Source organism: Musa acuminata, chromosome BXJ3-4 (genome assembly GCF_036884655.1).
Source record: "Musa acuminata AAA Group cultivar baxijiao chromosome BXJ3-4, Cavendish_Baxijiao_AAA, whole genome shotgun sequence".
Lineage (NCBI taxonomy): Eukaryota > Viridiplantae > Streptophyta > Magnoliopsida > Zingiberales > Musaceae > Musa > Musa acuminata.
The window spans coordinates 34,765,930-34,780,706 of NC_088352.1; the positions used below are offsets into that span (position 1 = coordinate 34,765,930).

A 14,777-nucleotide genomic window follows, 5' to 3' on the forward strand; every position below is an offset into this window, starting at 1 on the left:
CTGAATAACACATTCCACCTTACATTGTCTCATCCTTTATTAAGTGTCTTGCTTGCCTTAAGCACCATCAAGTATGGTTGCCAACGTCGAGCCGTAGCTCGAACTCATCTATCCCAACCTTTGTGCACTACGCATTCTTCTAAGCTTGCTTGTCCTCATAGTACCTCTTACGCGAAGGGTTAGCCATTCCTCTGAATGTCTCGCTCCTCTAAGCGACTCTTTTTCCCTATATTTTCATACTCGTTTCCCCCAAACGAGCGCGCATGCTGGCTGCCCTCAATGTAGCCCCACTAGGTCCCCCCACGTTTGCATGCTAAGTGTTTCTATGTATGCTTGTGCAGCTCTGATACCATATATGTCACGTACTTAACTAGTTTTGTCTAAGTCATGTGACACTATTGCGTGTCGGTTCGCAAAAGTCAACCTCCCTGAAACCTTCTATGATCCTTTAGGACCTACAAAAGAGAAAACGGGTTATAAAAAATGTCTCGCTCGGGATCCACAAGCAATCATTTTAGTAAACACTTCATAGCAATTGTAAATTACAAATAGACTTCACAAGCTTGAATGGTTGCACAACAAAGGGTCCAAAATCGTCCACTAAAGACCGAAATCTCCCACAAGTGTCCACAAGATAACCTTTATTTATAAGCCTAAAATGACCATCAAACCCAACTAAAATAGAGTTGTTAAGCCTTCGACCGTCCCTCTACAATGTAAAGCATTAACAAACCAAAAAATATAAATATAGAAAACCTCGTTTACAATTTTGTACGCGACGGCTTCGCAATTGTATCAGCGCTAGTTGTTGAGTAATCAATTGCTTTTATATTTTACTAAAATGGGACACAAAGAATTTTCTAAAATTTTAAAATATATTAAATATTTGATGGTGTTCAATTCTAGAATTTAAAACAATGCCATTTTAATATTTAATTTTTATAGGAAAAAAAATGGAGAAATAAGATCTGACTTGCATTAGTGGATGATAAATGTGAAGAACCAAATATTAAGATGAATAAAGTTACCCGATCAATTTTAGAGTGTGACTTGGTGATGTGGCCCGAGTCCATCAATTCTAATATGTAAACTATGGAAGCGTCTTCGTATACTTCCTATAAAGTGTGGAACCTCTTTGATGTGTACTTGAAGCACAAGCTGTTTGCTTTAATGTTTTGATGAATTATATTGAGTAATTCATAGTTAAGTAGTATTTTTCTTACATTTCTATTTTTTTGTTTAGCATTATATTTTTTATAACTTTGACTAACCTTAACAATGTTTCCTTTCGTATTCTGTTCCTCATCAATGTAGGTTATACTTTTGATTAAATTGTTTAATTTTAATCCTTAATATGGTTCTCATTACCATATTTACGCAATTCCACTGGATTTCTTTTTATATGTTGATTTACCTCTTTTAACAAACGATGATAACATAAACGATAAAGTGAGTTCATACCAACCTAATGTGTGGGTTTAACGTGAAGGTGCTGATTCGCCTTGTCACATTACATGAGTGGCTCAGCACGAAACTAATTGTGATTGAACCATTTATATTTGTTACAGTTAGCTAGTAGATGGTAGGTAGGAGGACTTCATATCAATATCACTTATATATTAAATTGATTGAAGTCAAGTATAATACAGTGTAAATATATAGGGGAATAATAGAATGTCTAATAGATAAAAATATTTAAAGTTAACAAATTACATTAATTACTATTGTTAATATAATATCCTGTCTCAATTACTCAGATTTCCTTTGTAGCACTAAATCAATAGTCTTGATTTTATCTCCTAGTTATAAGTATAAAAACTATAATATGTTACTATTATGCGAAAAATTTTAATATAAAAAAACTAAAATCAAATCATAATATATCAAAATTTATGATGTTTATTTTTTATGATGCTTTTATCTAATTTATAGATGCATTATTGTCATATTTAAAAATTATAATGATATTGATCCGTAACAAAAGCTAGACTCGTCTTCTTCTCTCTTCCTATTTTTCATAAAACCGTTATGAGAGATGAATTATGAATTAAAAAGAGAAGAGAGAAAATATATGAACTCTCAATAATTTCATGTAACTAAAAGAAGATGAGAGAAGATCAGTAATCTCTCAATAACATTACTTCGTGTATCCACTTATTCATATCACTAATCTCTCAATAATATCACATCACGTATCTACTTATTCACGTTAAGTCCATAGAAAATCTTATTTATTTATATACAAAAGCAAAAGGTTTGATTTCCGAGTAATTAAAAAGTGGACCAATACTTCCCTTTTTTATCTCTAATTTTCTTTTGACAATATACTGACTATAACCTATTTATTCTCTCTAGAGCTGACAAGTAGCGGCTTTAGATTTGGTATCACTTGTTATTAGTAAACTATCACTAGTACCAAAAGTTAGTACACCAGAAGCTCTATAAATCTGTGTGCCAGTGCATAAATCTATCGAATACAGCATGGATACCAAGAATACTATTGAAGGATAGATCAGCAAAGCTAGATAGGACCAATAAAAATACCCAGAACATGCTTTTAAAGCATAGTCGAACTATGCTACCATTTGTTATCCAGAATTTGTAGAATTGATACATGTAAATAAAGCCACCACATTATGTAATTGCAAGTCTAGTGATTTTCAAGAATAATGATTACATGCTTTCACTATCCTTGCTAAACATATTGTTGTGGATTAGGGTTCTTGTAGCTAGGGGTGTGCAATGAGTTGATAAAAGAAAAACACTGGCACATCTGGTTTTACTTTTACTTCCTAGCATGGTGCATATCTGCATGCGGTCACACATATGGCAATCAACGTGAGGAGCTCGGTGGGGAACCCTAAGATATTATTCCAAGTCCTGTGAGAACTACAAGATGAATAGCTGAACTGCTGATACGTGTTTACTTCGGTTCCATCACCCAAAATGTTCCTTTTGAATGCTGCTTTTGTGTTATTTGTTCTTTTCCTGACATGGACGAGAGCTCTCTCTTCTAAGCTGAGCCCATTCTCGTTGATGATGAATTCGCAGCGCGCAGAGCCATTGGATCAGGAAACAGAATACCAAAGTTTGTACCCTTCTTTTCTCTTCCTTTTATTATTGGTATTATTGGGCATGTTGGACTACTCCATCTAGAATTCTGGATCTTATGCAGGATTATTATTATTCATTACATCAACCTGACCTTTTTAAAACAGGCACTAAATGCATGCCAGATCAATACATTGATGGACCTCGGCTCATTTGCAAGGTTGTCCACCACTCCATCCCACTGCATCACAACTGACGGAGACCTCTCATTTGCAAGATCGCCCATTCCGTTAACAGGGTCATTCATGCATGCATGCATGCAAACCGGATCGACATCGATCTGCTTGTCGCCGTGCATCACGGGGTGGGTGGTTTCATGGAACCATGCACAGGGCAGCAAAATAACAACTCGATTCATAAGCTGTGGTGGTGTCACGAGAGTCGTACGACCCCATTTAATAACCTCATTGGGGATTGCTTCCGAGTCTCGATGCCGGTGCCAATCCTCGGCTTTTCCGCTGTTCACACCGGTGGGTACTCCCCATGTGGAGCCCGGCTTTTTATATATGTTCAAATAATTCCGGATCAACCATCCAATTAGTCTGTGTTGTTTGTTGATTGGATTACTAACGATTTTGTCTTCAATTCATGTGTCACGTCGATCACTGTCGGCCACTGCGACATATCTGCTCTACCATGCAATGCAGCAAAGGAAAGATACATATGATCAAGAGGTCGGACGAGCATTTCCAAGAAACAATCTTTAGGATAGTAATTTTCACACGCACGTTGATGGTGACTGCACCTAGATTTTCCAAAGTTTTATCTTTAGATTGTACAGTCAGTACGTGAAGAATACGCATCAAACGCATGCAGGATCATCATATTCTTCGTGAGAGTTGGCCGCTATAAGCATTTGTTGTTTATTTCACTTGTAGGGGGCAAAAACTGTAGGCTTCGTAGTTTGAGTAGGGTTAGGTTTTAGTCTAAATATTGTGGGGATAATCACTATTATCTACAACAACATATATAAAAAGTCTTTGATGATGATCTCACAATCATGTATGCTTGCTTACCGTCCTGTATGTTGTTTGTATCGATACAGAAAATGAGATGGAAAAGTCAAATAATGCTTGCTGTAAACCTTTACGTACACACGGGTGTTTCCCACTGCTGCTACATGTATGGCCAAAGCATGGTGAAATAAATAGTCGTTACTGGGAGCTTCACACGAATCGATATGTATCTTGCTAAGTAGAAGTTGAGGTTGTAATAGGTGACATGAGATACAGCATGAAGATCGAGGGTGACATGTAGCATTGTATAACGCAAAGACTCTCTCTATTTTTCGTAGTTTAAGTTTCAGAATTTAATAAGAGCCACGTGATTTCCATGTCTATTACTGATGAAGATGCAAAGACTAAACGAACAAGAAGAAGAAGCAAGCACTTACTGGTGTTCACTGCCGCATGAGAGGTAGGTAACAAGTCGACATGCAACTTGCTTCCTTCGGATAACCAGAATTATTGCCAGCTAAAACTCCTTGCCCATCCATTTCATCATCCACATGGCTTCCTTTGTCATCTTCCCCTGCAACAGCTGCACCAAGAATTAAGTAACCTCCACATGCAGCAGCTTCTTCTCTATAAATACCTCGGCACTCCACCTCCAAGCTATCCATCACAACCACTTGCAAGTGTTCCTAGCGAGTTGTTTCTGAGAAGCCATGGCGTCCAAAGCCTCAGCTTCGCTTGGCCTCTTTTTTGCCCTCAACCTCCTCTTCTTCGCACTCACTAGTGCCTGCGGCACCACCTGCCCCACGCCCACCCCGAAGCCGTCCTACGATAAATGCCCCATCGACACCCTGAAACTGGCCGCCTGCGCCAACGTGCTCAACGGCCTCATCACCATCGGCATCGGCAAGTTCCCCAAGCAGCCGTGCGAGTGCTGTACTCTCATCGGCGGCCTCCTCGACCTCGAGGCCGCCGTCTGCCTTTGCACCGCCCTCAAGGCCAACATCCTCGGCATCAACCTCAACGTCCCTATCGACCTCAGCCTGCTCCTCAACTACTGTGGCAAGGACGTCCCCAAGGAGTTCCAGTGCCCTTGAGCCCGTCACCCATCGTCTCTGTCATCTCTATATCCTTTCCGTTCATGTGAAGGTCGTCAAGTATGGTGTTCGACTCGCGTGTTAGTTATCTCTCTATTCTACGGGAGAATTTGGTTTGCTTTCGATGTTTCAAGATATATGATGGTGAGTAAGTGTTGGTGTATTAATGTACTTGTTATTCTTTGTTAATTCCAAGGTTGTGCAATAATATATTTGTTGGGACAATGCGTCATTAATCGAGTCACTAATATATATATATATATATATATATATATATATATATATATATATATATATATATATATATATATATATATATATATATATATTCCATCTCATACTTCATACTTAGCACATTCTCCCGTTTGGAACATAATCTAGACTTCGGAACCCCATGATTCATTTTGAGCCAACAAGAGAGATTGAACCGGATTTTGAGCCAAATCCGGTATCAATTGAATTGAAGAAATGGACAACTTGAATTCTATTGGTGAGACTCTGTTAGTATGATATATTCCATGATGATTGAAACGACATATATCTTTATGGAAATATAATAATAATAAAAAAGGACGAACCTAAACTATATGACAGTGGAAGTACTCCTAAATTGTACAGGAATAGCTACACTATTGTTGCAATCACTAAAATATTTGATTGGATAATCATTTATTTTCTTGAGGGACATGAGTAATTTCACATAATTTGTAAATATATCAAACATTATATTGTGTTCGGCTAGAATTTATTCTTTTTGCATACTATTATACTTTTAACCTTAGATTCTTATTAAGAAAGAAAATGAGAGATACTATCTGTATTGCTTTAGCTGATGATAAATATGAAAAACCAAAGATCAAGATGAATAAAGCTTTGAAATCAAATCAGGCCTGATCATCTAGTCTCGGTCTATTGAGATATTAAAGTACGAGAAGTACGTTCGAATATATCATATTGATGACACAATTGAATGAGTTTAAATTTATTTGAAGCATGTTATATTCAAATTATGTGTTGTTATTTAAATGTTTACGATGATTTATGCTAAGTAATTCATAATTAATTATATTTTTTATATTTTTAATTTTGTTTGGCATAATATTTATTTGGCATACTTGTCTTTATTCCTTTTAACATGGTTCTTATTAAGCATTTTGTTATATTTATATGTTAATTTAGTTCTTCTCACAAACACCAATAATGAAATCAATAACATAATAGAAACTTAACATGTGTTCCATATCACATGTTCCTTAACATGTGGTCATAAGTCAAATCTATGAGAGATCCATATCATATGAGAAACTTAATTAGATCACTACTTTGGAGCATAGAGCATTATTCTTGATGTGATTTTGGTAGACCCATGTATGCGATCTATTCAACATAGATGAAGAAAACAACATTATGAACCATTAGAAATGCATTGCTCTTACAATCTGTTAATCATATGTATTGTTAATAGAAGTGACCCTTAATGATACTCAGCCAATACTATATATAAATTATCTTCATTTTTCCCATTCTAGTTTAGGGACCCATGCCATTAGATATATTTTCATAACAATTAATAATCCAATTTGATGACAAAATTGACCTATTAAGAAGATATGTGATCTAAATTACTTAATCTCAAAACAAACTTTGTAGACTCATTTAGAGACACAGAGATTTTTCAAAAAATTTAAATATATTAGACAATAGAATGTGTTTAGATTTAGAATACGTATTTTATAGATAATATTGTCATTTTCAAGTTTGATTTCTATATAGAAATAAAAGGATGCATTTGATCTTTATTGCTTTAGCTAATGATATATATGAAGAAATGAAGAACTAGATGAACAAAGTTGTTAGATTGAACCATAGGGTGAGGACTCCTGATGTGGCCTCTATTCATCAATGCTAAGATATCAAGATTTTCATTTAATCATTGGTCTATTGTGTGCATTTCTTAAGCATTCTTGATCATGTTTCTTTAGAGTTATCATTCTTTTGTTGGGTTTTATTTGGGTGCAACAAGAGAATAAAAGGATTATAGCACAATGACCCTCGATAAGAATAAGGCACATAATTAGTTGATCACTGATGAGCAACCATTGATGACAATTCAGTGGTTTTGATGAATCGTGAGACGAAAGAGAAATAGCAAATATTTCATGATGACACCATATTTTTAAAAGCATCCAGATCTAAGGTTTGCAACAGTTAGTAAACATTAAGCAGATCTCCTTCGTAATTGACTAAGAGATTGGAAGGAAGAACATAATCTTTGACACCTTCAGCAAACTGAACCGTGTCGAGTTTGCCACCTTCCAATGTTGCCATGAGTATTTTGTCTCTCACATCCTCATGCAAAAAGGTTGGCAACTGCTTTCCTTGTCATAGTACTGCTGTTCTAACAAGAGAACTCCAAAGAAATAAAAGCCAAAGTTTCTTGCTTCCAATTGTTTACTCGACAGGAGAAGATTCCACCCTTCCTTTTTCTCTTCTCCCCACCCCATACCTGATGATATGCGTGTCTTAGACATGGCGGCTCGTTCATGAAAAGGGAGTGAATGTGGAATAAGGAGTTGCTTATCAAAGCTATTGTATTGGAATCTGCTGGCACTGTTCTTAGCAAGATCTTGACACCCGGCTCCGCAGTTGAGCTGCTTTGATCTACTTTGAAGAATACTCGTTTCACATCCTATACCTGCAGAGTTTGTAGCTGCATTCATGGGTCATACTCCCAAGGGAACACTGTAGAAACTGGTTCGATGTAGTGCACCAAAGTACCTTGCAAGGGCCACGGAAAGCCTAAAGAATAATGTCCTCATCTGGTATGATAATATTGTATTTATCTGACACGGGTTATCAGAATGGAGACTGAGCAAACTACATGGACTGCAGTTGGCTTGACGTGCACGACGATCAAAGCGTCATAATTCTGCATGGGAGATGCACACCTACGTGACAAATAAGAACATTCGACCATGTTATGAAGGCATCTATCTATGCTGACCCAAATATCACCATTACTACTTGAAGGAATCAAATTTGTGCTACCATCAAATCTCAGACACTAAAGCATTAGTAAAGGATAAATCATTAGTAAACAAACATGATGAGAATCTATGAAACTATAAAAACCTACACACCAACTATAAGCTGAACTGGGGAAGTAATGTTGACGTTATTAGCAGAACCAATTATGTGTTTCGATGTATTGCAATCCAAAGTGGTGAAGAATGAATGGTTCGGTTGGTGAGATCTGGAAAGGTGTAGAGAGCAGCATCAACAAAGCTGAACAATGTTGTCTCACTGACCTTTGACCTCTGCTCAAGGGTGATACTGGAGGGGAATATTAGGTTAGGCATGGGACAGTGAGGAGACCGCTTTAAGAGTTTGTTCCCTGTGGCTGACCCATGCTGAGGAGATTCAAGAAAAGATTGCTTGCCACTGTCATTTTCCTTGTCAATGTGCTCCAAAATCATCAATAAAATGATCCAAGTCTCTTCTTTTTCAACCTTTTAGATACAAGAACCACAACTTGAAAGCACTGTCATTTTCCCTGTTGATGTGCTCCAAAATCTCAATAAAATGATCCAACTTTTGGATACAAGAACTACAACCCAAGACCACAGATAAGGAGTTTGCTGGATATTTTGCTGCAACTAATGACAGAAGGAGCATCATGTAACTAATGGATTGCATATAATGAGGTTTTGATGGAAACCAGATGCACTAATGAGAAATCAAGTAGGGAAAATACTTTTTATCTTAACCGCATCACAATTTGTCATCTTGATGCAGTAAAAGAGACCATGAATCTCTCATGTTTGCAGCCATGCTTCAAGTACAAATACTTTTAGTACGTAAAAGGTAAGAACAGCAAGCAGCAGAGAAGCACAACAAACAATCTAGGGTGGAAAAAAGGCTTCTCTTGAATTTACAGGACACAACAATAATGTGTTATCTCATGAAATGCACTATATCCTGTAGACCGATTACAGAATAAACTCCTGCAGTCACAGCAGATGGGGTTTCCAAAATTCTTGTACCAAAGAAGAGTGAGATTTTAACTGGAGAGATTGTAATCACAAAAAAATTCAGCACACAAACTTCACAATCTGGGATAGGATCCCAGTTTGAGTGTGTCCTCCAAACAGTCATCATTATTAGGGACACTAAAGAAGATGAAAATTCTCCATTTTTTCAGCATTAGAAATAATCATTAAGAGCTTTGCGAAATGCTGAGTGCATTAAAACCTTTGCCTGCTTGAGTCCAGTTAACTAGAGATAAATAACTACAGATATTATCATTCTGAAATCTAATTTTCCTTTCTCCAAGCTAGTAATGATCATATGAGTACTTACTGCCATGATAAAACATACCATTAACCTTCTTAAACATGTTACCAAAGAAACTCCAAATTCAGCATCTACCACCACAGACACTACTCAGAGCATTATTGTCATAATTTCCACCCAAGTTCGTGCAAGAATTAGGATAAAAAAATAACAACATGGAAAGATATATTTGAGATATACATTACTGCTTCCAGGATGCATCTTCAACTTTTAGAAACAAGGACACATTGTGGTTGCAGTGCACCATTGAAATTTTAGTTGCTCTAATTGACCATTAGATGCATCAGGTTTTAATTCTCATCAAAATGAAAACTTACATAACTCCAGAGATTTTGACAAACATCACAATAGCATGCAACAGAGAATGTCACGTAAGCAAAAAAAGTAAAAGGAAACAAAATGGTGTTCCTTCAGAGGACATGTGACTAGCGTCCATACACAAGCTTAGAAAGTAACTAGGGTTGTTATCTTTTTTTCCTCAAGCGCCAACTCCACCTTTGTTCTGATCCAACCACATTCATTGCCATGCGCCAAGTTAACTCCATATGTTTGTGTTACATTCAATTGTACATAGGCATCAAGACATGTGCCAATGTAAATGGAAAAAGGTTCTAATTGGAATATTTTACAGTTGGTCATCATATACGCTGTTCAGAATCTTTTTGAAAGAGTGACCAGTGGGCAGCATGCCATGACTAGTTCTCAAAGATTGTGCATTGCACCAAGAGAAGACTGCAAAAAAGAAGTCAGTTGATGAGGAAGAATTAACTGAATGGTTCTTAACAACAGTCGCTTTACACTCCTTCCCACTATGTTCAAGAAATGGCCATATGTTAGATCAAGCAACAGAAATCATGAAGATTAAAAATGCCAGATCAGTTAGAAAAACCAGGTAAAACATCACATCCAATTGCATAAATTAAACTCTGAGAACTTAAAAAAACAGAATTCCTGATCTACTTTGGATGGAGACCCAACTAAGAATTTCCCAAAAGATTTACTCTTGGCAGAAGACCTAAAGACTAGGGAATAGGTGTTCATTTCTGTAGTCTTGGAACTTGAGATTAACTTGTTGGAATTGTGAGTTAAATTAATGTAGTTTTTGAGACTCATGATGATTTGGGTTCTGCAAGTCGAGGATTTATCAACATGAGATGATTTGAAATGAAAATGATTAATATTATTCTCCTCTGTGTCTCTCTACTGCTCAAGAGCTTCCTACACTGTCCACTTCTACCCTCCAATTTCTCTCCTCTCTTCCTCCTAGTTGTTCTACATCAGATAGGTACCGAGTCTTCATCATTAGAGCCAATATCCACCACTACCTTTCTAGATACTCGTCTCCCTATGGGTATGTACTTAAGTTACATGAATTCACTCATTAAGAAATTTATGTGCTACAACTCATTGAAAAGGTGTAGACAAATTTGTTACAGGATTCAAATAAAGATGCCATGTGGATCAGGATATACCATAAAAGTACAGTCAAGCTCATCAGAGTAGTTACTAAAATAATTGAACATAAATTTCAATTAAAAAAAAAAAGAACGTAGACTAAATCCCAGTGATACTGTTCTCACTGATATATTTAACTCTAAAAGCAAACTAGTGCAAAACTAATTAAAATGTCAAACAAGCCTCCTCAAAAGATGAAATATCTGCATGCCAATCTCGATAGAATAATCATGCCTATTGATGCCTCACGTATTTATGTTTCAGTACTTGTAACCAAACATATAAATTTTAAATTTCTGTCCTCCTATGTTCATATATTCATCAAAGAGGACATATAATATACCCAAGTTTTTTTCTATGTTTTGCTGATACAGAAGGAACTTAACAGCAATGATAAATCTGGAGCTTTTCATGATTTATGCAACTAGAGTTACTCAGGATTGGAACTAGTAGCAATTAAAGTCAGATGTAGTTTTTATCAACAAAATCAAACATTGGTTCTAATATATGTTAGGAAATAAAAATAACTATTGAGAAAAAGATGCATCATACCTTAGTGCCAGAGGGAGGGGTTCCAGTTTTAGTTGCAGGCATACCACCAAACCCAAACTTTGCCTTCTTTTCTGCAGGTTTCAAAATCTGGAATGAGCACATCAAGGTTTCATCTACACTCATCATGGCACCAGAATTGTCAAATTCCCCACAGTAATTTGGGGCAGAGAAAATTGTCACAAGTTGCCTGTCAGCAAAGAACTCGTATCCATCCTCTACCACCTAGGAAGAGAAGTAAGATTAGAAGTACAGATATTTTTTCAAAATAATATAGGGAAGAAAAAAGAAGAGAGGGTTAATCGTAACCTGGTGAGCACGGCAGATCAGATCCAGATCATGCTTCTGAAGAAACTCAGTCACTCTATCAGGCCCAAAAGTATAAGATACTCCTCTATCATTCATTCCCCAACCTTGAATCTCATTACTAGGATCTGACCATAAAAGATCACAAAGCAACCCAGTGTCTGGCACATCAGTAGGGCATGCTAAATTTCGAATTTGATCTAAATCATGCAAGTCCGGAGAGAGACCACCATGCATGCAGAGAATCTTTTCATCAATAAGAGCTGCCACGGGTAGGCAATTAAAACAATCTGTGAAGACCTTCCAGAGCCTCACATTGAATCTGCGCTTGCATTCATCGTAAAACCCATAAATACGGTTTATAGATGCACATTCATGATTGCCCCTCAAAAGAAAGAAGTTCTCTGGATACTTAATCTTATAGGCCAAAAGTAGGCATATGGTCTCTAGGCTTTGTTTCCCTCGATCTACATAGTCACCTAAGAACAAGTAATTGGCTTGAGGTGGCAACCCACCGTATTCAAAAAGCCTCAAAAGGTCAGAATACTGGCCATGAATATCACCTGTTTTCAAAATGAAAGAACGGCACATATGTTTAGCCAACAGAACAAACAACGGACACTGAAAGAACCTAGAAATTAGATAACTAGGAAAAACAGCATGTACAAAAGCTTTTCGACTCAAATCATGCGCAGAGCTGTTTGTGCTTCACAAAGCCGGATAGAAGCAAGGCCCCTAGTGTCCACATACCGATAGGCCAATTTACCATGCTCTCATTCAATACAACATTTAAAAATTAAGTAATCAAAGTCTCAAATCAACGAGTGCGCTATTGATACATCAAACAGAAATAAATCTAAGCATGTCAAATATCAGAATAACTAGACAAAGATATTCAATGTTACGCATCAAAACCAAAACATGATTTGTTACCATATCAAATTCTCTGAATATGATCTGAGTTAATCTAGCAGGTCTAACCTTGAGCAGTTTGGCATGAAAAGATAGGTGCCAATAGCTAACAAATACTTTCATCTACATTGAATAATCAATTTCCACGGGTTTGGAATTGTAAATACCAAAACAGAAACTTCATAAACTGCTCGCCATTCAAGTGTAACAAAAGATAAGAGTGTGGAGGCAGAGAATATTGTTTATGCAGCAATTTTTTTCATTTTTTCACATCTCCAGTGTAGGTGAATCAATAAAAGATGCAACTAGAAGGTAATCTTTAGTTACTCTTAACCATCTATAACTGAAATCAGCATCATAATAGATGTCGCCTCTTAAAATATTATTTTACCACTGGTTATTTCTTTTAAAGATGACTGTTTTAATGGCCTAGTACTCCAACAATTCTACTACTGCTATGGGCTAGGCTATATATAAAGCATAATTCTTAAGTAAGAATTCAGAGCAGATTCCAGAATACTGCTATGGTTATCCTGACATGAAAATTCAAACAGTGTATAAAGGTACAAGCAAGCCATTTTGGGCAGATCAAAGGATTTCAAGGATCATAAGGTGGATGACTAATATCACCATCTGTCATTAATTACAAAGACAAAATGTGGTGCTACAAAGTACAAGCCTCATAATTTGTCATAAGATCCTATCGATAGCTGCCTAGAAACATACAAAATACAATTAGACAGGATTCCTAAAAAGATCAGATGACAAATTGTCATAAATTCGAATTTAGACCAACTAAATGTTTAATTACTCGCAGTTAAACAGAAACACAACTCGTGTGTCTCAACACTGCAGAAATAATATTTTTAGTGCATACGGAAAAATCCTAGTCCCAATAGATAAGAGACCATGTCCACTTCCTTTTTATGGAAACATCATCAACCCTATGTAAAAGTTTTATCTTTCAATATCACTATACATTACTTCCGAATAATCATTCTTAGATACTGATATTGTCCTACTTAAACTAGCTACCATTTAGCACATAAAAAAAAATCCATCAATCTATAAGCAGGTAAGACAAGGGTAGAAAATTAACTACCTGAAATGTCTCTAATTTGTAGCAATCTCATAGCTAGTGCTAGAAAAGCAGATAATGGGCGAAATAAAAATAAATTAAACTGCAAGCTTCCAAATTTCTAAACCTTTTTGCCGATTCGGAGAGCTCGAACAACCGACGGCATGAAATAAAAAATCTCTTTTTTCCTCTGAAGCATATTTGACTAATAATCATAACATTTTCCTCTAAAAAACCAGAGCTATCAAATCAGTCCATGTACAAAACATAAACAGGATCAAAGAAATGATAAGAATTTACCGCAGATCTTAATAGGCGCCTCGAGCTCCAAAAGGTTGGGCTGTTGCATAAATATATCCTTCGATACAACACACAGTTGCCGGATCTCCGCCTCCGACAGCTGCACCTGCTTCCCCGGTCGACTCCCTCTAACTTCCAGCAGCCGCCGGATGATATCATCCAGCGCCCTCCGATCCATCCCCACGAAGCGGGAATAGTAACCCTCTTTTTTTCCCTCTCAAAACCAAAAACTGCCAAAAAGATCACCACGAAAACAACAAGATAACGCAAGAACACCTAAAAAGACCACCTTTCCCTTCGAACCCACCCCCCAAAGTCGCTGCGAAACCCATATCGCGAGATTTCAAGACTCCGCAGCCCCATCGCCACCGAATTTTCTTGCATTTCGAGAACCGCCCTCTCTTCCCCTATACAGTAGGGTTTCTCTTTCCTTCGTCACATCGATTTCCACTCACTCCTCTCTATCCACTTCTTTCTGGGTGCAAAAAGAGCTTTTTTTTCCCGTCGAATTGAAAGGTCGAGTAGCCAAGACCGGTCATCAAGGATCTGACGGCTGAAGCTTCGCAACAGACACAGAAGGGAGACTAGTGATCTGATCCAGACCGTCAGATCGAGGTAGCGGAGTACGTGGGTAGGTCGTGTGGGGCATCCGATGTCTGCAAA

At 37.0% G+C, this 14,777-nt stretch overlaps 2 protein-coding genes across 2 annotated transcripts; one reads left to right on the forward strand and one right to left on the reverse strand.

Moving 5' to 3' along the window:
• Positions 1-4,732: 4,732 nt before the first annotated feature.
• LOC135636206 (14 kDa proline-rich protein DC2.15-like) lies at positions 4,733-5,386 on the forward strand. The gene has a single exon (XM_065147829.1). It carries the CDS (start codon positions 4,778-4,780, stop codon positions 5,159-5,161), a length of 384 nt encoding a protein of 127 aa, XP_065003901.1. The 5' UTR covers positions 4,733-4,777; the 3' UTR covers positions 5,162-5,386.
• A 4,395-nt stretch (positions 5,387-9,781) lies between these two features.
• On the reverse strand, positions 9,782-14,572 carry LOC135636998 (serine/threonine-protein phosphatase PP1 isozyme 3-like). Its single transcript, XM_065149293.1, has 4 exons — positions 14,115-14,572; positions 11,828-12,387; positions 11,522-11,743; positions 9,782-10,246 (listed from the first exon to the last, which is right to left on the reverse strand). The coding sequence occupies exons 1-4, from the start codon at positions 14,290-14,292 to the stop codon at positions 10,217-10,219; spliced, it is 990 nt and encodes a 329-aa protein (XP_065005365.1). The 5' UTR covers positions 14,293-14,572; the 3' UTR covers positions 9,782-10,216.
• Between the last annotated feature and the right edge of the window lie 205 nt (positions 14,573-14,777).